The sequence below is a fragment of the Harpia harpyja genome, chromosome 11, assembly GCF_026419915.1.
Source record: "Harpia harpyja isolate bHarHar1 chromosome 11, bHarHar1 primary haplotype, whole genome shotgun sequence".
Taxonomy (NCBI): Eukaryota; Metazoa; Chordata; class Aves; order Accipitriformes; family Accipitridae; genus Harpia; species Harpia harpyja.
Genome location: NC_068950.1, coordinates 34792503 through 34814626, shown reverse-complemented (window position 1 = coordinate 34814626; position 22124 = coordinate 34792503). Strand labels below are relative to the sequence as shown.

The 22124-nt window shown below is 51.7% G+C and overlaps 2 protein-coding genes across 5 annotated transcripts in view; both read left to right on the top strand.

Annotated features, from left to right (window-relative positions):
* The first annotated feature begins 1306 nt into the window (after positions 1-1306).
* LOC128148434 (E3 ubiquitin-protein ligase HECTD3-like) lies at positions 1307-10203 on the top strand. Of its 4 annotated transcripts, XM_052802258.1 has the most exons (21): positions 1307-1670; positions 1762-1922; positions 2490-2582; positions 3011-3146; positions 3525-3640; positions 3906-4019; positions 5104-5186; positions 5436-5601; positions 6170-6251; positions 6526-6708; positions 6804-6853; positions 6975-7039; positions 7315-7418; positions 7690-7809; positions 7938-8027; positions 8119-8325; positions 8597-8726; positions 9196-9270; positions 9545-9626; positions 9754-9825; positions 9998-10201. In XM_052802258.1, the coding sequence occupies exons 1-21, from the start codon at positions 1344-1346 to the stop codon at positions 10080-10082; spliced, it is 2541 nt and encodes an 846-aa protein (XP_052658218.1). In that variant the 5' UTR covers positions 1307-1343; the 3' UTR covers positions 10083-10201. The 4 variants fall into 4 exon arrangements, 2 of the variants coding, with proteins under 2 accessions (XP_052658218.1, XP_052658219.1); XR_008237284.1 differs by lacking the exon at positions 8597-8726 and having other exon boundaries at positions 9998-10203; XR_008237283.1 differs by lacking the exon at positions 9545-9626 and having other exon boundaries at positions 9998-10203.
* Positions 10204-10585: 382 nt separating this feature from the next.
* Positions 10586-22124, top strand: part of EIF2B3 (eukaryotic translation initiation factor 2B subunit gamma) — a 104898-nt gene continuing 93359 nt past the window's right edge. Inside the window, exons 1-3 of the mRNA XM_052800768.1 lie at positions 10586-10700; positions 10919-11067; positions 13736-13875. Of these exons, the coding sequence (XP_052656728.1) occupies positions 10920-11067; positions 13736-13875 (288 nt within the window). The 5' untranslated portion in view covers positions 10586-10700; position 10919. The remainder of the gene's footprint in view (positions 10701-10918; positions 11068-13735; positions 13876-22124) is intronic.

Sequence of the window (22124 nt, the reverse complement as noted above, 5' to 3'; positions counted from 1 at the left end):
AAACAGTGATGGAGACTGGTGTCATGAGAGGCAACTGGAGGTGAAGCAGAAATCGGCCCTGTGATACCCTTTGCACACAAAGTAGTGTCGTGGAGGTAGCTCAGAGTATTAACTGTCTCAACCCTTTGCAACAGCTCTGCAACCAGTTTTAGAGGGTGACCTGGCTGCGGAGGGAGGGCACGGGACCTTCCTGACTGTGGTGGCCACAGTTAGGAGCAAGGCAGAAGCTTGCATTTCTCTTGCACCGTGGTTCAGGACATTTTGCTCCTGGCGAGGCTGGTGCCCATTGCTGTGGTGAGGCACAGGCATGCCTGCTCAATAGATAATGCTGCAGGGGTGACAGCTCTCTGCACTGTGCCTTTGCAGACAGGGATGGAGCTGGACTCTGACCTACCAGGAGAGCAGGCAGGCACCAGAGGGGTGTGGGGACCTTTGAGCTCTGCTAGCCTGGTTGTTTCCTGATCCCTAAACGCAGCTCTGTGCCCAGCCTGGAGAAATTCAGGTAGCGTGGGGTGGAGCTGAGTTGTTCTCTGCCACCGCCTTGCCGTGGTATGCGACAGGCAGACATGACGTGGGTTGATGCACTGCCGGTGTTCTGGGGTGGTTGGGTGCTGCTGGGTGTCACGGCCTCCCTCCTGCTGCCAGGATGCCATTGCTGCCTGGGATAAAGGTGCTGCTCCTGGGCAAGGAAGCCCATCACCTTCCCCAGGGGGTGCTTGGAGCCTCCCCACCGGCTGCAAGCCTGCGTGGGGCAGGAATATGTCCCCCAGCCAGCCAGAAGCCAGCTCTCCCCATAGCAGGATGCCTGCTCTGCTCTTTTCCCTGTCCATGCCAGAGGTGTAGCCCTGTGCCCTGACCCTGCAGAGGCCCCCTCTCTGCTTGCAGGGATGCAGGCAGCGACAGGGATGTTGGGGGCCAGGAGGGAGCAGAGTCCTAAGCCGCAGGGCGAGGGGATGCAGGTGACCCGGGTCAGCTCCTGCCGGGGACCGAGGGACCGGGGTGGGCGTTCACACGGTTGCATCTTGGCAAAGGGGAGATGACGGCGGCCCCGCACCCAGCACCCCGCTGGGGAGCGGGGCCTGGGAGGGGTGAAGAAGGGCTGGGACCTGCCCGGGGAGGAGGCGGCAGCCCGGGAGCTGGGGCTGCCCGCGGCGGGGCGGCCCGGAGGGCCGGGCCGGGCGCGGCCGGAGGCAGAGGCGGGCGCGGCGGCACCGCCGGAGGCGAACCGGCACCGCCGCGGGCGCAGCACCGGGGCGGGCACAGCACCAGGACAGCCCGGGGCGCAGCGGGAGCGGCACCGCCGGTGCGGGGCTGGGTGCACGGGAGCCGGTACCCGGTGCGCGATGCGTGCGGGCGGGGAGGCGCCGCACCAGGTGCTGGGCCGGCTGCGGTTCCTGCTGCAGTGCAGCGAGTGCTTCCGCCGCGCCCGGGCGCTGCCCGCCGCGCTCTGCTACGTGCCGCGGGAGGTGCAGTACAAGATCTGCAAGGACCCCGCCGCCGCCGCCGCCGCCGCCGCCCGCAGCCTGCTCAGCGTGTGGGACAGCCCGGGGCCGGCGCGGGGCGGCAAGCGGGCGGCGCGGGCCACCATCGAGGTGCGGAAGGGCGGCTGCCTCCGCGCCACCGGCGAGGAGTACTGCAACGGCGCCGGGCTCTGGGTCAAGCTCAGCAAGGTAACGGCGGGACGCGCCCCGCCGCGCAGCCGGCAACCGCCCGGGGGCCGCCGGGTCCCGACGGCGGTGACGAGGCGGGGTGTGCTTTCAGGAGCAGCTGGAGGAGTACACGAGCAGCCGTGACCTGGCCGAGGGCTGGCTCCTGGCGCAGAGGTTTGGCGAGGGAGGAGACAAGTTGGTCCCGGTCGACTCCGTGGAGAAGATCCAGTGGCAGCACCAAACGCTCGGGGTCGATTATAAACCCGCGGTCAGGTATGGCCCCTGCCTGCCGCACCCCGGGTAGGGACCGGGCTGCGGGCGCCGGAGGCGCGTGTGGCCGGTACCCACAGAGGACGTGCGCGGACCCAACCGTCCCAAATCCCCTGGGCACGTCCAGCACAGCCCCCCTCACTCCCTCCAGCGCAGGTGGGACACATGCCTGCCAGGCCGCCTGCGGGCAGGAGGGTGCTCCCTCGTAGGCTGATCCTGTTGGCTTGCGGCAGCACCTGCACAGGATAAAGGTGGTGCCAGGGGGTTCCTGAGGCACTCGGGTTTGGGCTGAGCGATGTCATGGGGGTAATGCGGTGATGGGAGAGCTCATACTTGATTTTCACGACGGAAGGCTGTGTGCAGGGCTGGATTCCCTGGCTCTGCCCCAGCCTGCACCCGGGTGCAGGGATGCTCTCATCTCCCCCGCAGCTGTTCCTGCAGTCCCTGGGGGTCACCCCCGGTTCCCCACCGCTGCTGCCTCCTCTCCAGGTTAAGGCAGTAAACACTTGGGCACACTGAGCACTGACCTGTCTTTTCCCATGTGCAATTCCTCCACTGGTGCTGCTCCAGCTGGGAACAAGTGGTGGACCTGACCTACTCCATGCGCCTGGGAGAGAAGCCCAGACTCGCAGAGCAGGATGAGGCCGCGGTGCAGAAGTTTCGGTATAACTGCATCTCCTAGAGTGGTACTGCAACACCTTGAGGGGCAGCCAGCCGGGGCCTGGACATGCCTGTGGGGCCAGGACTGGCTTCAGGGTTGGGAGTGGGGAGGGTGGGTGCCATTAGATGCCTTTTACGTTGATACTGTTCAACACTGCTCAAGCAAAGATGGCCTTTGCTCCACGGAACATCGGAGCAACCACATGGTGCTATTCCCAATGGGCTGGGGTGGCCATAAACACCTGGTATGGTGGTGGTGAGATACAGCCGTGCCATCTGCCTGTGGCGGGGACAGCTGCCTGACACCATCCTAATGTGGTGACCATGAGATGCTGCGGCCAATCTGAGATGGGGCACCTGCACAGTGCTGGTGGACAGGTTTGGGGCGCAGCCTGGTCTCCCTGTCCCATTAACACAGAGCCCCCCTGCAGGTCTGTGCCCCCGGGCTGGAGCTACGAGCATGACATGGAGCTGGGGCGCTTCTTGTATGATCACAGCGAGAGGGAACGGCAGCGTGGGGACTGCACCAAGGAGCATCTCAGCAGTGTCGAGGTCTCCTCGCAAGTGGTGTGTAGTGGGGCTCCTCTGCAGCCTAAAATCAGTGTGAGACACACAACCATCACCGCAGCTGCGGGGAGGAGCAGCTGGTGGTGGCTGTCCCCTCCGTGAGGAGCAGGGGAAGGTGGTGGGGTTTTGCTGCTCTAGTGAAGCTGCCAGGAGTTGGGCATCTGGAGCAAAACGCTATTGTGTCTCTGGGCCACTGCGAGGGGTCCGTGGCCATGCCCAGCTTGGTCTGTGCGGAAGCCACCATCTGCCCGCAGCCTAGTGAACCGAGAGGCTGGCCAGGTCCTGACCTCCACTGGCCCCACGGGACCCATCCCAGGGGTGGCCGCGGCGTGTCCAAGGATGCTCAGCTCCCTCCCTCCATTCACCACACTCTTGTAGGAGGATAGCAGCGCAGCCCATCTGACGGACAACCAGACATACACCTTCTGGGAGAGCAACGGGCCCCCGGGGCAGCACTGGGTGCGGCTCAACATGAAGAAAGGCACCATTGTCAAGTGAGACCTCAGGGTGTCCCCTCCCTGCCAGCAGCTGTGCCAGGGATGGGCAGGGTGCAGGCCAAAGCACCATCTTCCTCCTGAATGCAGCTTTCCCCAGGCTGCAGCTGGGGGCTCTGGGTCAAGGTGGGGGGCAGCTGCTGCCAGATGCACCCCAGGAGGACATGGCCTTGCCCCCAGCCCTGGAACATCTCTGGGGGCATCTCTGTGCCCAGGCAGCTCAGGAGGGGAGGACAACACTGCCCCTTGTTCTTCTCATCCCCAGGAAGCTGTGGCTGATGCTGGACGGGCAGGCCAGCTCCTATGTACCCAGGCGGGTGGCTGTGTATGGGGGGGCACCGAACAGGCTGCAGCACCTGAGAACAGTCCTAATTAATGAGTGAGTAATGAGCGAGAAGCAGCCTGGGTCCACCTTGGGCCAAACTCCCGAGCTGTGTCTGCATCCAGAGCAGATGCTAAGGAAACAGCTGGGGTTGGTCCAGAGTGACCTGGCGGTGACAGTGACTCTCTGCAGGTCAGGGCTCCCTGGGTGCAGGCTACATCTGTCCCCACAAGCGTGGTGGTCCCCCGCCTCCATGTGCCAGCCACGTGCCTTCATCTCCACTCCTGCTCCTCATCTGTGCTGCAGCAGCTGGGCTGCAGCATGCTTCCCACTGCCTGGTGACTTCAGGGGTCTTTCTGCCTCCTCCTTGCCTCTGGGGACACATGCCGCTGCTGTCACCTTTCTGAGCATCTCTGCCGTGCTGTAGCTGAGAAGTCCTGGGGTTCTCCACCTCTCCCTCTTTGCCCTGGCTCTGCAGCACCCTTCTCGAGGCAGGTAGGGGTTTACGCAGGGGTGCAAAGATGTCCTACTTCCCCAAAACTTGCCTGTTTGCCTTTTTTTGGCTGAGCAGTGATATCTGTCTTTGAAGAAGCACCTGCGAGACCACCAAGGTCTCCTTCCTGGTGGCAGGAGCCAACTCCTCACTGCATCTGGGCAGTCACAGTGGTTTTTCCCCCACACACCCGTAGTTCTTTGATGGGACCTTGTCAAAGGCTTTGGAAACACAAGTGGATCGCTTGCCAAATAGCTCATCTCCACAAATCCCTGTTTCCTTCAAAACACATCACCCTTGTGTGACCAGCTTGGCTTGAAGGATAGTTGTTGCATTGTGAGATGTGCCGGGACACCTGGGAACAGCAATGCACTCTTGGCCATCTCGCCTTTCTGTTCTGCTTTGAATTTTTGCTCTTTTCTGGCTCTTTGGATGGAACTTCCACCTTCTTCAGGATGACTCTGTGCCTCTGACAGCCTCTTCTCTCTGCTTGGTCCCCTCCTGCTGCAGCCCCGGTGAGGTGGGGGGCTTTCACCTTGGGTAGCATCACATCCTTGGCTGGGGAGCTGGAGTCGCCCACACCTTGCTGGCTGCCTCATTGGTGTCTGTGCCTGGTGGCTCTGCCATCTCTCTCCATGCTGTGTGCAGGAACAGCTTCCAGGACGTCTGCATCCTCCGCGACATGAAGATCCACCTGCCGGTGCTGGAGATCCGCATCCTGGAGTGCCGGGGTGAGCCTGTGTTGCCAGACTGGGGCTGCCAGCTCAGCCTGGCCCTAAACCTGCAGCTGGTCCCGGCACCTGCAGCTCTTCCTGCTGCACTGGCTGCTTTTTGGGGTCTGTTGGAGGAAAAGCTGGGGAATGAGCTTCATTTGGGATGCCACAGGTGCTGGGGGCTCCTTGCCCCCAGTTGCAGCACCCAAGCTCTGCCGGCCACACAGCTGCAGCTGCACATGCAGCATCACTGTCCTTTCTTGGCAGACCAAGGGTACAATGTCCGCCTGCGAGGGATTAAGATCAAATCCTTCTGGGAGTGGGACCTGATCCTCAATGCTGACATGTTCCAGCCAGCCCAGCTGGTGCGCTACCCTCTCCTGGAAGGGGTGAACACTGACGTGCTGTACCGGCGGGCTGTGGTCATTCAGAGGTACGGCACAGGGATGGCACCATCTCTGCAGCGAGCCTGGACCCTGAGAAGAACCATGCCCTGGCCTTTAGCAGGAGATTGCACATGTCTGTCTTAAAGTCTGCCAGATCCTTTCCCGTGTGCGGCAGGGACTTTGGCTTGCTGCTCCCCATCCAAACGTGGCTGCTTCCAATATCTGGGGAGCATGGAGGCAGCACAAAGCAAGGGGGACCTGCATCACGTGGAGTCCCCCACCCTGCTGCCTGCAGGGCAGCCCTAGGCTGGGGTCAGCACTGGCCCCACAGAGAGACCCTCTGCAGCGATTCAGCCGCAGTGCTGCAGCGTGGGCTGGGCTGCCCTCATTTGCAGCTTTTTCTTGGGGGGAATAAAATAAAGCACTTGGCCAGAGGGTGCTGGTTGGGTGCTCCCCTTGGTGTGCTGGTGTCCCTCCGTGGGCTGGAGGAGACCCACATGCACGCAACGCAGCGCCCAGGCTCGGTGTGTCTGCAGTGAAGCACCACGGGTGTATCAGGCTCCGCATGTCTGCCAACCCCCTCGCATCCTCACGCTGCTCCTCTCTGGTCTCCAGGTTTGTCCAGCTCCTGGACAGTGTCCTGTGTTACCTGATCCCCCTCTCTGAGGACAGTGTTGGCACCTTCAATGCACTCAGGGTGAGCATTTGCCGGGGTCCCCTGGGACGGTGCCGGCAGGAGCACCTTGTCATGGGCTTGGCTGGTTTTGCCGGGGTCTGTGGCATGTCCCCCTTGATCCGATGAGGACAGACCATCCCAGGGCTCATGCTGAGAGCTGCCGTGCTGGGCATTGCTGCAGGGGTGGAGGAGCTGAGCATCCCCTGTGACACCATGAGCTGTGCTTGGGGAGGGGGAAAGAGGGAACGCGGTGGCAGGATCAGGCCTCTAACCATCCCTGCTCGTCCCTTGCTAGAGCATGAAGCCATTCCTGCTGCTGTCCAAGCAGAGCACAGCCCTCATCACCCACTGTCTCCAGTCCTCGGAGAGCACCCCGCCTCACACCCTGCCAAAGCTGTACATCAACCGGCACCTGGCCCGGGAGCACCGCACCAATCCCGCACTGGACCCCAGCTGCAGGAACACCGTCTTCACCCAGGTATGGCAACGCCATGCCCCATGCCAGCTACCTGCCAGTTCAGCATCGCTTGCCCCCACTGCATCTCATCCCCTTTCCGCTTTGCTCCTCTCCAGCTGTACGAAGGGCTCAGATCTTCCAAGAACAATCAGCCCCTGGACTACAGGTAGGTCTTCAGCATCACATTTGTGGGGTGTCACCTCCCCGGAGCGGGGTGTGTGGGGGATGCTAGGTGCTGCTGGCTCTCTTGGAGGAGGGACGTGCATGGGGCTGTTGCTTCCCCGCAGGTGGCCCCTGAGCTACAGCCAGTGGTGGGAGTGCGAGTTCATCACTGAGGGCATCATTGACAATGGTGAGAGCTCTCCCCTCCTGCCCCAGGGCACTCCCCTGGGCTTTCTTGTGTTGGGGTGCAGCTCTGTGGTTCCCCTTCTGCGACGGAGTGCCCACACTGTCCCAGCTGCTCTGCGGGAAGCAGCCCCGCTCTGCACATGTGGGGTGGTCCCTGCATCTCCCTTACCCCACCAGTGCTGCCCCGGCCCCAGGGAGGGGGGCAGTTTGGCCAGATCCTGTGGCTCAGTGTCTGGCCCTGGCATGTCAGGCACTAACCGGCCTCTGCCCCCACTGCAGGCGGTGGTTTTCGGGACAGCCTGTCGGATGTTTCGGAGGAGCTGTGTCCCAGCTCAGGCGATGTCGCTGTGCCCCTACCCTTCTTTGTGCGCACCTCCAATCAGGTCTGACACCTTGCTGTCTGCCTGTCCCAGCCCTGGGTGGGGCAGCCAGAAGAGCCTTGGGGCTTTTGGGGTGTTAGTCCTATCTTAACACTTGCACGGCTATTGGGGGGGGGGGGGTTGCTGTGCTTGTATCCGGGTGGTGGAGATCTCCTGGAGGGGTATAAAGGGCAGGAGAGGTGGGCGGAGGGGTGATGGAGAGGGAGGCTGCAAGAGGGACCATGCTGGGCTGGTCGCATCTGTGTCCCGTGGGTCCTAAGCCTCTCTCCTGCAGGGTAACAGCAGCAGCGACACCAGGGACTTGTACGTCCCCAACCCCTCCTGCAGGGACTTCCCCAAGTATGAGTGGATCGGGCAGCTGATGGGAGCAGCCCTGAGGAGCAAGGAGTTTCTGGTGAGCATGGCAGAGCCTCCCTGGCCGGCGAGGGGGCTTGGCAGGGACCGCCGTGTCTTGGGCAGAGGGGCTGCCCTCAGGTGAACGAGGGGCACAGGGAGGATGTGTGTCTCTGTTCCCTCCGGCAGATCCTCGCTCTGCCAGTGCTGGTGTGGAAGCAGCTGGCAGGGGAGGAGGTCAGCTGGAGCAAGGACTTTGCCACCGTGGACTCGGAGCTGGTGAGTGGGGCTGGGGGCAGCAGGGGAGTGCCGTGCACTACCCTGGCTGCTCCGACTCCACTGTGATGGCTTTCGCCTGTTGGGGTTGCAGGTGAAGCTGCTGGAGGTGCTGGAGGGGGTGGACAGGGAAGCCTTTGAGTTCATGTTTGGCAGAGAGCTGACCTACACGATAGTGCGGAGTGACCAGCGCGTGGTGGAGCTGATCCCCAATGGCAGCAGCACTGTGGTGCGCTATGAGGACCGCAAGGAGTTCATCCGCCTGGTGCAGAAGGCTCGGCTGGAGGAGAGCAAGGAGCAGGTAACGCTGTCCTCCAGGGCCGGTGTGGCTCCAAGGGGACCCTGCTGCTGTGGCAAGCACTCCTGGTACCTGTGGGGTTGGTGGCTTTGAAAACATGTCTCCAAAACCAGCTCCAGCTGGGCAGTTCCTCCGTGCATCCCATGCCCAGGATGTCCATGAGCCCTGGGGACACCCTTTGGGGTCCTGCAGTCCCTGCCCCTGGTGCCCTGGGTGGCTGCCCTGGGCTCAGACCCACCGTGGTGATGCAGGACCCTTCCTGTGCCCCCCCAAGATCGCAGCCATGCGTGCTGGGTTGCTCCGTGTGGTACCTCAGCCTGTGCTGGACCTGCTCACCTGGCAGCAGCTGGAGAAGAGAGTCTGTGGGGACCCTGAGATCACAGTGGCTGAACTGCGGAGGTTTAGTAAGTGCCGGGGCCAGCCCAAAGCTGTTCCCAGACCCCTGCATGGGCAGGGGAGCCCCTTGATGATGCTCGTCCTGCACACGCATCCTGTCCCATGCTGAGTCCCTGGTTGTGGGGTGCCTCGGAGCCTGGGGGAGGATAAGCCAGAGAGACCCTGGATAGGGATGCTTCAGGTTTAGCTGCAAACCCCACTGGTCCCCACTCTGGTCCCTCTGGTCTTCAGCTGCTATGGGCAGAGGTGAATGGCCAACCTGCAAACCTGGACCCCCATTTCTCCACTCACCTTTGTGCAGGATGTTGGCCCCGCTCAGGGGTGCTGGGGGTTCTCAGGGGCTCACCGAGAGCAGAGGGTCTCCTCCTTTCCTGCCTCTGCTCTGGTCTCTCAACAGAAGGGCAAGATGGACATGTCCCATGTTAATTTGCTTTGCTGGGAGTTTCTAACGAAGCTGTTGCACATTTTTCATCGCAGTCACGTTTGAGGACTTTCCCTCTGATGACACCCGTATCCGGAACTTCTTGGAGGCGCTCAATAACTTCACCAGTGGTGAGTGACCCTAAGCCTTCCTTTCCCTGCTCTTCATGTGCAGCAGGGTGGGCCAGAGTACCCACTGCCCTGCGCCCCTGGGATGCTCACCAGGTGCTTCCCTGGGAGTCAGCTGGGGTCATCCCGGCTGGCCCTTCCCGGGGTGCTGAGAGCATCCCTTAGCTTTGCCCTGTGCTCCCGGGATGCTTTTGCAAGGGCAGACCCTGCCCTGACAGCAGTGACTGGTATGGTCCTGTCCCTGTTGCTGAGATCTGAGCCCTGTCCTTCCCCTCAGAGGATCTCAGCCGCTTCCTCAAGTTCGTCACTGGCCGGAGCCGCCTCCCGGTTCAGATCACTGTCTACCCAGAAAGGGAGAAGTGAGTCCGTCCTGCCTGGGCTGGGGTCTCTGCGCCATGCTGGGATTCCTGTGTGGTGTGAGGTCCCTGCACTGTCCCGGGGTCCCTGCACCTTGCCAGGGTCTGACTCTTTCTCCTCTCTCCCAAGCTTGAACACATTGGACCTGATGCCACAGGCCTCCACGTGCTCCTGCAGCTTCTTCTTGCCCAACTATTCCTCGTAAGTCGAGCTGGGGACACGGATGCTCACCCCTCCCTGGGGATGGCATTGGGGTCCCCTTCCAGACTACCTAGGTCCTGCCCTGGGGGACGTCTGGGCGGGTGACAGGGGGGGGAGCATGAGGCTCTCAGTGCCCGTCACAGCCGTGACCCAGCGTTCCCCCCCCCGCCAGGGCCAAGGCCTGTGAGGAGCTGCTGCGATACGCCGTGTACAACTGCATGTCCATCGACACTGACAAGAACCCCTGGGATGAATGAGGCCCCCCCGCAGGCGCCCCACGCCACGGGAGCCGCCTGCCCCAGGGACACCGGCTTTAATAAAACGGCAGGGCCGGATCCTGCCACCCTGCCCCAGGTCCTGTCTGTGTCCGTGCTACTCGAGGGCTCTGACTGGGCCCTAGGTGGCCAGTGTTGCAACTGGGGGGGGCAGCATGGCACTGTCTGCTGGGTGCTGCGCCGGCACGGGGTGCTGCGAGGTGGAGAGCATGGCGTGTGCGTGGGTCCTGTCCCCTCCCTGGACACGGTGTGCGTGGGGACCGCAGCTGCAGACTGCCCCCCCCCCGCCCCGCCCCCCACAGCCTGCAGCGCCACCTCCGGCCGCCTGGGGGCGCTGTGCCACCGAGCCCCTCCCGCTGCTGGGTAAGGATCGGTGCTCCGCAGCCCGGGATCCTTGCCTCGGTGTTCCTCTCGCTGCCCTGGCCGGGAGGAGCCGATGGCAGCAAAGCGAGGAGGCGGATCGAGCCTATCGGTGCTCTACCGTCGCTGTCCGCGATCGACCCACTCGGCTCTTCTCCGCGCGCACGCGCAGTGGGCGCCGGCGCCGCCATCCCTGTCCTGTCAGTGAGGTGCTGGGAGCCGGCGGCCGCCAGAGCGGAGGTAACGGCGAGGCGGGGGGAGACCCGGCGCCTCCGCACGGGCTGTGAGGGGCGCGGGGGAGGCGGCGCACGCCTCCGAGAAGCGCTGGCACCTACAGCTGGGCCAGGTTGAACTGAACCTGTCTTAGCCAGGCCCGGCTCTGCTCGGCCTGTCCCGGCCCCGGCCTGCCCGGTTCTGCCGTGGTTGAGTGAGGCCCTGCCCCTGTGCTCCCTCTGCAGCATGGAGTTCCAGGCCGTGGTGATGGCGGCGGGAGGCGGTTCCCGTATGACGGACCTGACCTCCAGCATCCCGAAGCCGCTGCTCCCGGTGGGCAACCGGCCCCTGCTCTGGTACCCGCTGAACCTCCTGGAGCGCGCCGGCTTCGAAGGTGAGGCACGACGGTGTCTCGGTGTGGGGGTGGAGACGACGTGCTGACTCTGGTCTCCTCAGGCTTCCCGTGGTCACCTCCGCCACTCCCGTTTGTCGCCCCCTCTTGTTCTAATGTCTTGTCGCAGGTGCCCTGTTGATCGGGGCAGGTGCTGTAGCAGGAGATCTCATCTTCTCTGCACTGCAGCTGTGCTTTTGGCCCATGTCACATCCCTTCCTTCGCTCTAGGCTGTGCCTCCTGTGCCAGCGCCCCCTTCCCCCCTCTTCTGCCTTCATCAAGGCTTTTCCTATCTCTATGCTTTTCCCAACTTTGATGTCTTTCCCAGTGTTGTTAACCAGGAGTCTCTCGCTCGTTTCTTTCTCTGAATTATTAATGAGAGTAGCTTGAAAACTGTGTCAGCTCTCCTGGGATATCTCTTGGTTTATTGTTTCAGCCTGGCCTGAATTTCAGGGTTACTTGCTCTGTCTGAGGCATTTAGTCCTTGTTGCAGCGTGGAGCCAAGCGCTGGGGTTTGGACAGAGCAGGGCAGGGGGAAGAAGCAGACTTGTAATGCTCACCTGTGGGCCTTGTTTCATGGGAGGGCTAAAAATCGTATTTAGTACATGGTGAGATTCTTTAGTATTTTCTGGGTTTAGGGTTTTGTTTACCTTTTGAGCAGCGGACCAAATTTTTCTGTGGTGTTCCCCCTGCTTCTTGTAAACTTCTTCCTGACACCTTTCGTGTTTCTCTTTTTTCACATTTGTATTTGTCCTTTGCCTTTCTGCTTCTCTGGTTTTGCTTCTCTTGCGTGACTGTGCGATTAATCTGTAGTCCATCCTGACACTGTGGCTTTTTTCCTGACTGCAGTATTTTTCTGTGAAGTTGTAAAGATCAGCTCCTGATTATCCATGTTAGTCTCTTACTATTTCAGTGTGAAGGAACAAAAGAAAGACTGCCTTAATTTTGTTTCATTAAGAAATCATTAAGAACTTTTTTCCCTTGGAATTGTTTTTTGCCTGTTGTTTGTTGAAATCTGCTTTCTAAATGTCCATTTTCTTTGACTGTTTTCCTGTCTCTTTTTTGCTAGGATCATACTCTTATCCTGTGGTACGGATATACGGGTAGCTAAAAGCTTCTCTGTAACCAATATTGTGCTTTGTGTGGCTCTTTAACTATTCAAAAATAACCATTTCCACTTGATGCTCTTGACCACTAGTAGGTGGTGTTACAGTCAGATCTTTCTCCTTTCTCATGCATAGCTCTTCAGCTTATCTATCCTCTACGAAACTTTGGACGTGCAGGGTTGTATATGCAGCTTCAGTAAGCAAGCTGCCACCTTCCCGCTCCTCTCTTGCTTCTGCCCCCGACCAAGCTGTACGTTTCTGTGTTAATACTCCAGTGGCATGAATTCTCTCCCTGGATCATAATTTTTATTAAGTATTACATGAGGCTTTAGTTCCTCATACTCGCTTATGTTAGTAAGTAGGTGTGTTCCACAGGCTGATTCACTGCATCCCTTTTGTCCTAATTGCAAGTGCTTCATCTCTCCTGATATTTAGGAGACCTTTGTCCAGCCCACCAGATTTACACTGAACTGTGTGGGCTTACAACTTCCACCTGACACCAGTTCCTTCTCCTTTGGTTACTTCTTTCCCTAATTCAAGGTGCGCTTTCAATCCCTTTCTCCAGGTTCTTCAGCCTGTTTTGAATCCAGGTTGGCATCCAGTATGGGAGTGGGAGAGGAGCCCTCCCATACCTCTGGTACCAAACTGCCGCACAATTCTCATGTTTACAGTTCCTTTCTCTTTTCTGTTAGCAGATTCAGGATGAGTTCAGTTTTGTTCGATACAGATTTATTCTTGGCGTGTTTTCATCTTACCACAGGAGCTTCCTAGGCTGAGGGCTGTATTATTTCCCATACTTCTGTTAAAATTCTATGTGGAATACAATGTTACGGTGTTGGGGTTTTTTGGGAGGGTGGGATATTTTAATTTGAGGGTTTGACTGTTGCTTTTCCTTCCAGTTCTTGAAGCCAGGGAAAAAGGTTTCTTGCTGCTTTGTTTTCTCAGTCTTTTCTTTGGAGAGCTGCTGTTCTCGCATTCTTCATTTTGGAAAATATGCTTTCATGCACCTGTTGATATCCTTCAAATATTCATTTACCTTTTTTCTTTTGTAGATGGAATGAGTTTGTTGCTCACATACTACTCCTCTCTCTTGTCAAGCTGGTGCTGAGAAATAGTTTAACCATTGTATTGTAATACTGTGGTTGGTGGTGTTGTCCACAGACGATTATAGAGGATCAGGGTGAGCAAAAGACAAAGCTCTAAAGTGTTGGTGACATTAATGCAGGGTCTCATGGTCTGAGGACATACGGTTGAAGTTGCTCACTAATGATAGAAGATGTTTCTGTTCTATCTTGCTAACTTGTGCCACTCACATGTGTGCCTTTCAGTAACAACCTCCACCCACACAAAGCAGGAGAGATTGTTTTCATATTCATTAGGAGTTTAATTCTCTTCTCCAAAAGTTACTATTGCTGAAAGAGCTTGGTTCGTTGTAGAACCCAGTTATGTTACTCAAGCCTTTTGACAGTTCCATCAGCCTTTGTAAATAAAAAGTGAATGTATCCTATTTGTGATGGTTTTTTTGTTTCTTCTGCTTGATCTCATCCCACTTTACTCTGTCCTAGAGGTCATTGTGATTACAAGGAAGGAAATCCAAAAGATGTTAAACTTGGACACAAAAATGAAGCTGGATTTTGTGTGCATCAGTGACAACATGGACATGGGTACAGCAGATTCACTGAGGCATATTCATCAGAAAATTAAGGTATTACTGCCTTCTACTGAACTTGACTGGAAGACATTTGTTTATAATAATTTTTTTTTTTTATTGTGCTTTAAGAGCTGTCCCATGTAATGATATTGCGGGTAACTGAATTTCCTGATCTTCAGAAGAGCTGAATTTTGTAAAGGTCACCTCATGGGGGAACTCAAACAAAGACTCTAAATGACTAGAACTGACAGCTAGGAAGGCTGGAGCAGATTCAGGCTGGGCACTGGCTGCTTCTTAGTCAGTATTAGCTTTCTGACAGGTTAATTAAAGGGCTGTATTTGTTTATACAGTTTTTGATATGATGTGTGATAGCTGTTGTCCATATAGTTTTTGGGGAAGTAGTTCTGCACAAATGTTCGTTGTCATCTTAGTTGATACATAAGGAAGTTTCTGTTCAGTTCTTGGCCCTGCCACAGGCTTGCCTGCACCATTAGGCAAGTGACTTGCTCTGTGCTTCAGTTTTCTGCTTTTCCTATGCTTTTGCTGGCTTGGTCATATGGTTAGCTCTTTGATAAACAGTGCCCAGATGCGATAAAGGGCTGCTGTTCTAATAAAAACACCAGTTTGTAGAATTCTGATTTCCAGCTGCACAATTAAAACACTCCCATGTAAGGCAGAAATGCTGCTTGGAGCTCTTGCTGTGATCTGGGATGGAATTTTGTTTTTGTTGTTGTCATACACTTAATCTTTCCGATTTGTTCCCTGTCTGTTTAGGCCATCTTAGCCAAATTGGCTGTCTAAATAAAGGTTGCAACAGAACATCAATGAACCATTTAAGTCCCGAGGTGTCTTTTTGTCTTCAGACTCTTTTTAAGGGTAATAAACTGCAGTGTAACAGGCTATGTACTCCCAACAGAAAGACTCCAGGTGGGACAAGATGAAAGTTTCCAGGCAAATGTGGGTGTCTAGGCACAAGTAGAGAGATACTGCAAGGGACTAATGCATAGACTAGAATAACGTAGAGGGCAAAGAGAAGATACAAAAAGGAAACCAAAATCAACAAAATCAGTTTAACTTAACTGAATGTTTCTGTCATGTGGAGAATTGCGCTCTGTCATAACTCTGGCAGTATTTTTTAAATATGTGCATGCAGTAAGGAAATACCTCTGCACTGCAAATTGTGACCCTGACCTTACAGTTTTATTGCCTAACCAGAGCTATCAGTTGGGCTGTCTGGGTGTCCCTCTTTTTGGTAATCCAGGCAAGTTTGCCTAGGGGATGCCTGGGAGACAACAGTAAAGCATGTAGTGGTAAGAAAATAGACTGTGTCTTCAGAGGTAGCAGTGTTGGATCTTCTGTTTATTTTTCAGAAAAAAGGCTTAGAGAAGATGTGTGTTTTTCAATACTACCTCACAACTTTCCTTCAGTCAACTGCTGTGTAAGAACGGCAGCAACTGCTTCTGCCCTTTTTATTCCATGTCTTGCTTGTCTGGCCGGAGAGGACAAAGTGGTCTCTTACTTGAAATAAGCCTATACTAAGTTCTTGAGCAGATTGCTGTACTGTGTATTTTGGAGTCATTCCTCTAGTAAATGCATACCACTGATACACCTTTTACAGGGTATACCCTCTCCTGTCTGATACGGGTGGGAGAACTATACAGTAGAGGTGGCTGAAAAGCTGCTGTATGTTAGCTGTGTCTGGTGTAGCGGGAGAGGGATCTTGCTGAAGAATGAGTTTCCCTGGTGAAAACAACTGCTGCTTGTGGCCGTAGTTTGCTGGCAGGCTTTTTGTAACCCATGCCAAAAGTCTGATGAGAAGTTTAAACTGGTTGCTGAAACTTAGTTGTCACAAATTGCCCACAGACAGAAGACCAAGTATGCTCAATAAAAACGAGGTAACATGGTACAGTATAGACAACTTGCTTGTGTGCAATGCAAGTGATAGGGAGTAAAGCCAAGATTATAAATGCACAGTAAGAAATATGTAGCTGAACTGCTGATCACAAATTCTGAGATGTGCATAAATGCTAGACCACTCTAAAGCATAAAATCTCATGACTTGCTGCCTTGTCTAGCATTTGTCTGAGGGAGTTCCACCAGCACAGCATTGCTCCTTGCTGTGCCGGCAGTTGCAGGGCTTTTTGTTGTGTTGCACCTTGGTTAATGAAGCTTGATACTTTAAAGATTAGATGTCAAGATCAGATTTACAGAATTGCAGTCAGTAGTAGCATGAGAATACATATGTGCAAAGCCTGTAAGGGCTGAGGGAAGGTAGCTTGCATTGTTGTTCTATTGCTTTTTGGTGCTGGCATTTTTGGGGGCAGGTAAAACTGACTGTCTTGGTTCACAGTAACAACCAGTTGACTCCACCAGTCTTTCCTGGTTGTTCAGAAGTTCGTGAGAGCAAAGGAAGCCTGTTCAAGTTTTTGCTTGCTGTTTTGCCCACTATACACACAGAGGATTTTTTTTACATCTTTACTTCAAGAGTTGATATAGTAGATGTGTGCTCTTTGCTCTATTGGAACTCTTCCTGTTATTTTTGGCTGTCTCAGCTTACACCTGATTGACAAGGTAGCAGCTTCATTAGGGTTTTTATGTTCATTACAAGTCTGAATGTATCCTTTTCTTGGATCCTTCCACAATGAAGATGATATGCTAAACTTGATTCCTAAAGGCACCTGCTTGAGAAGTAATGAACAACAGAGTACTTGGTCCCATAAGTTCCACTTTCTGGGTTCCTAGGCCTGGGTGTCAGTCTGGCCTGTTCTTTACTGGTAGTTCTTTAATTGACATGTGTGGTGGGTTGTTTTGTTTGTTTTTATTTAAACATTCAATTCTGGGGTCTGAATAGCTAACACCATTAACCAGTCACAACTCTACAACCGAGAACTGAGGCTTAATGAGGTGAAGTAATTTACCTAGGATCATTAAAGAGATTTGTAACAGTACTGGGAACTGGACATTGGTCTCAAATCTCTCATGGTTTTGTGCATAAGGTCATCTTTCTATACTGTGTGCAGATTGCATACTCTGTTTCCCCACCCTGAAAAAGCCATCAGGACAAGAGATTAAACACAAGTTGAAGCTGTTTTAAATGGAAACTACTGAAGTAGAAAATTCAGTAGAGCTGTAGTCCAGTTTCTAAATGGCAAGTGTTGTGGTTTTTTCAGTGTGTGCTAGATTATGACTTTAAAAAGGTCTTCAATTTGGGAATGTGTCAGTCTAAATGTAAGTAACTGAAAAATCATTTTGCAATTTATGAATTAGAAACTGATAGGGATTTTTTTTTTTCTTTTTGCCTGTGTTCGTACTATATTTTTTGATTGGGTAATATAACACATCAATGTTTTGCACCAAGTCCAGCACTTAAAATACTGTCAAAAAGCAGGTATGGGAGTTACTCATTTATTTCTTAAATGTTTTGTTTTATACAGGGATGTGAAAACAATTTGTTTAAGGACTTTGTGATAACTATTGATCAGATCCTTTAATTGCTCTCCTGTATCCACAGGAAATCCCAGCATTTCCTTAGAACACTGTTGGTTTCAGCATTCTTCTATAGTCTGTGCCTTATGGCAGTTTCCATGGCTATCATTTTAATGTCCAGTCTTTGGGGTTTTTTTATACACTTTTAATATCACTGTCAGTTTTATTCTTTTGGCCCTTTAAGTTCCTAGTTTTCTTCTCAACTTTTGCAGGACTGATAATGAATGGCTTTTCAAAATATGAAAATAAAAGTGAAGCTGCAAAGGCTTAATTCTTTTCTCGTTTATATATAGGATTGGAAATGGTAGAACATAGACTATGTAGACTCACAGTTGATGGTATAATAATGCTCTAGTTGAAACTGCAGCTTTACCACCATAAGGCTGTTTACAGGTCTCTATCACCTGGTGATCTATGCTGGTGAGACAGATCTCTGTCACCTCGTGATCTAGCCTAAACAGAAAAACAAACCAGCCTTCCATGCCTTTAGGTTTGGATGGGTGACCTTCCCTGGTCATGAGGAGCAAAGAGAGCTCTCCTGTTCTGGTTGGGGCCTTGGCAAGAGCTGGTATATAGAGGAACTTAATGTATTTTGGAAGATGACGGTCTGCTTCTGTAGCTGAGTAAATTCTTACAGGAACATCAATTTTATTTATTTATTTATTTAAAATGCCTTCTAACTTCAACTTTCTTTCAATTGTTCACATATGCAATTATACTAGAGTAATTCTGAAGTGATTTACTTTGTGAAAACTTCAGTGCTTTTTGAGTTATAGCCTTACCTGCAGCATGGAAGTGAGACAGGTCCAGCAAGACTTACAGGACACAAAAAGAGGCACTACTATGGATTTCTTCAACTGTGTGCCTGTCAGCATTTGAAAAGCTGTGCAAAGTAGTGGAAAAAACCTTTCACTAAATCTCTTGAAGACAATGAAGAGCTATGATAAACGAAGCAACTTTGATGGATTGTAAGAAGCAATGAATCAAGCAGTTATGTCCTTAGGTTCCAAATCTGTTAAAGCAGTACTCTTGTGCAATTTATTCAATCCAGTATCTTTATGTCAAACTTTTAAAATATTGCTGTATGTTCATGTCTGTTTTCAAGAATCACTGTCAGTAATTACTTTGAAACTTCAGAAAATGATTTTTATAGATTAAATAACAAAGTCAGCTCTCTCTAAGTCTGTAATAGGTAAATACCACCTCATCCAATGTACGTTAGTAAAAGCAGACTGTGAGCTCTTTAGGGTAGAATCTATGCTTTCCTTTGTCTCTGAAGGGCATATGTTTTAGGCTCCTGCTTTGGTTGGAACCATGTTGCTATTGTCTTAATCTATTATTTGCATTAAAGAATATTCTTGACCTGTCAGGGAGTGCTTAAATAAAAAAAATTAGTTAGCATAGGTGTAAAAAATTATTTCTGTATGAAATGTAAATCAAACTCTCTCCTTCGTGAAATCTCATTTTCCACATCCTTTTTTTTTTCCTGTCCCTTTCTGATTCTACTCTCTTAAGATATCTTTCCTACTTCATCACTCACTCAGGCTGTTACTGGTCACTGTTTCATCCATTACAGGCATGGGAGGCACACAGCCTTTGCGTGCTTTGCTAAGGAGCCTGTAGAATTTATTTGTAAGGGGGAAGAAGTAATTTGCTTTCTTAAGAGTCAGATTCTCTAAAGGGTAAACTTTCATTAGGGACAAATGAGCAAACAATTTGGATGTAAGGGTGGCTTAATCTAGCATAAACAACTGAATACCTCTTCCACAGATGATGAGAAAACACTAAACTTGCTCTGGATTTGTCTTCAATTTTCCTCACACATGGTGCTTCAAGATTAAGGGTTTTTTAAATGAGATCAGTGTTTGGCATTTTTAGTAAAACAGTTATGTTCAGCATGCTGCTGTAAACTAAGGGTGATGTTACAGGTGTGACAGAGCAGGTGCTAAGGTGTAATTTGATAACTTCCGTGTTCCTGTTTTTATTTATTTTTGTTTAGCATTCAAAGCTTGCTAACTGCCTGGAGCAGTGTGGAAGGGGGGGTCTCTGTAAGAAGTGTGTTTTTTCTTTTTTTAAAATTGCTTTCTCCTCAATAACTATCACTAGTCCTTGTTTCTGGTTTTCATTGGTAAGCAGCACTAGCTGGAGCACTTAGATGAGTTCAATCTGAATAATAGAGAAATTGGTAAGAGTCTTGACAGTTTCAGTGGCAATACATGCTTTCTAGCAAGAGAAGAGGTGCAAGTGCTGTCCACTGCATGCTGTGGTAGGAGATTATGCAGTTTTGTTTTGTAGGCAGCTCGTCTTTCAGTGCTGATTCCCCCCCCCCAGTCGTGGGCAGTAGACTGCCTTTTTAAAAGTTAACTTACTTTCATGTCTCTTGAAATTTTATGTAATGAAATCCCCTGGCTCCCTTAGGGAGGCTTTTCCTCTGTAGCTGGTGTTAGTGGACACGCTTTTTTCAAGTCATAATGTAAAGTCTTCTGGTATGTCTGTTGGGACTTTTTAGTGTGGTTATTACCTCCAGTATGTTGCTCTGTGATTTCTTCAGTCCAGATTTATGTCCTCATTTATTTGACTTCTACTACCATTCTTAAAGGCCTTCTCTTGCAGTTTAGTAGGCATCCTTTGGATGATTCACAGGACCAGTGTGAAATATATGTGCCATGACCTGCCATGTTATAGCGCAGCAATAGTGTCAAGCTTTGGTTGGTAACACAGGACTCATGATTTTGGGGATTAGTAACAAGAAATTGTAATAGGAGCTAGGAGCCCAAGAGTAAATTGCAATGTCTCAGAATGTACTAGTTGAAATGGGGTGGTGGTGAGCAGCCATGCTGATGGAGGAAGGAAAGGTAAACGTAAGACTAGAAAGTATCAGGTAACGTATTTTTTATGGTAGAGATGAGAAATTAATACTATTGCTTAAGGCAATGGAAAGATTTTTTTGCCTGGAATACTGCACAAGTGTGGAAATCAAATGCATCAAATGTGGAACAAACACTAGAAAAGGAGATAAGATATTCAGAGTGGGATATAATTGGGTTTAAATTTGCTATGAGAAAACATAGGCTGAAAATTACAGAAAGGTTTTAATCAGAGCAGAATAGGATTGTGCAGCAGTCTTCCAGAAGGAGTAATCGAGACAAAAATCCCCTAACTTTATACTAGAGTGAGAAGCTGGTTTTTTGTTGTGGTTTTTTTGTTTGTTGGTTAGTGTTTTTTAAAATAAACTAAGTAATGTGATACCTGGAATGGCAGGAGGCTAAACTGTGACTCAGAGCGCCCCTTCGAGAACTGTGTTTCTGTGACTTTCTGCTTGTACCATTCATCAAACTGCTGCAGACCTTTTTGTGGGTTGTAGATTATTGTTGATGAAAAAAAAAAAAAAAAAAGGTGGGGGGTGTCACTGTAGTTTACAAATGAGTTCCTCTGAAATTTAGGCATCTCTAATATTTGACCATTTTGTTTCCTGTGCCAAATTTTACCAGACCCATGCAGCTGCTGTCTGGCGCCACCTCCCAGGCTGGGGCCTCTCCAGGCAGCAGGTTGAGAAACCTGGTTAAATCATGAATCTGTGTTTTGGACTGAAGCAGGAGGTGGAGTGGGTGTGCCTGGATCAAGCATTTGTCTTCACTGAGTCTATATTATTTTCATCTTCTGTTAAGCATTTCTCTCCCTTGTGTCACTCAACTATACTCCAGCCAGTGATTAAAATGTGGCGTTCCAGCAGAGTAACAGCAATGGAACAATTTCACATTTTCCTTCCTTGATGAGCCCTTAGTTGTGTTAATGGAAGCCCTGACTAATATGGTGTGAATTAATCAGCATGTCTTCTGCTGCTATCACTGGTGAGTGTTTGCGTGTGAAATGTTTCATCTCAGGTGGTCCACCTGGTTTTCTCAGTTTAACAAAGTAAGATTTGAAAGTAATATGGCTCTTAAAAAGCAAAGCAAAACAAACCCTAAAAAGCTACCAAAAAGAAGAAGAAAAACCAACTTTCTCTGAACAAATAAACAAAGATTGAAACTCCAGATTCTCTTGGTATGTGCATCTTTGGGAGCCATGTTGTGGAAAGTGTGATGTCACGGTGGTGGTCTGTATGCTGCTGAGGGTCACTGATCCGTGGAGTCTTGGACGGCATGGCTAAGCGCTTCACTTCCTCTGTTGAAAAATCTCCTTTCCAAACACATGATGTAAGTAAGCTTGCTGTAACGGCTGGAAGGTGGAATCTGAATCCTTTTGGTACAGCTGAGCAGAGTTTGGTGAGCATGGAAAGAAAAACTTCAGTCCCCATAATATATAGTTACGTATTTTTTGTACTGTCAGTGGAAATTAAAAAAAAACAAATGAAATTCATTTGTAAGAGACAAGGTCTCTCTCTCTATATATATATGAGCAAGACTTAACTAAATATTCTGTTCATCTATTTTGAAATAGTAAAAAAAAGTCATCAGTTTTTTCCAGCAGACCTGACAGAAAATACTCTTTACTTGAGTGTCTAAAGCGCAAATAAAAGTTGCTGTCTTGCTGGTTGTTCTGATTCTGCCTTATACAATGTTGTTAGTGCTGTGTGGGGAAAGCAGATGTATCAGATGGCAGCTCGCAGGGTATGTAGCATCTTGTTTCCTTCTCTGCCTCTGATTGAAAGCTGCCACCACTGAGGCACTAGGCAAAATTTATTACGGATTGGATGCCCAAGTCCCATTCCCAAAGCACAGCTGATTGTCTTAGTAGAAAGCAGCTATACTGGCAGGTGCTCAGGCTGGCAATGTTGCTGGGGGGAATGATATAGCGCTGCCTGACTGTGTGCTTGA

Bases quoted from the DNA above. Each gene is read 5' to 3' on its own strand.
- LOC128148434 (XM_052802258.1), top strand. From the start codon at position 1,344: ATGCGTGCGGGCGGGGAGGCGCCGCACCAGGTGCTGGGCCGGCTGCGG. The intron at 3,147-3,524 runs GTGTGTAGTGGG...ACACTCTTGTAG, and splicing joins TCGAGGTCTCCTCGCAAGTG to GAGGATAGCAGCGCAGCCCA. The intron at 3,641-3,905 runs GTGAGACCTCAG...TCTCATCCCCAG, and splicing joins AAGAAAGGCACCATTGTCAA to GAAGCTGTGGCTGATGCTGG.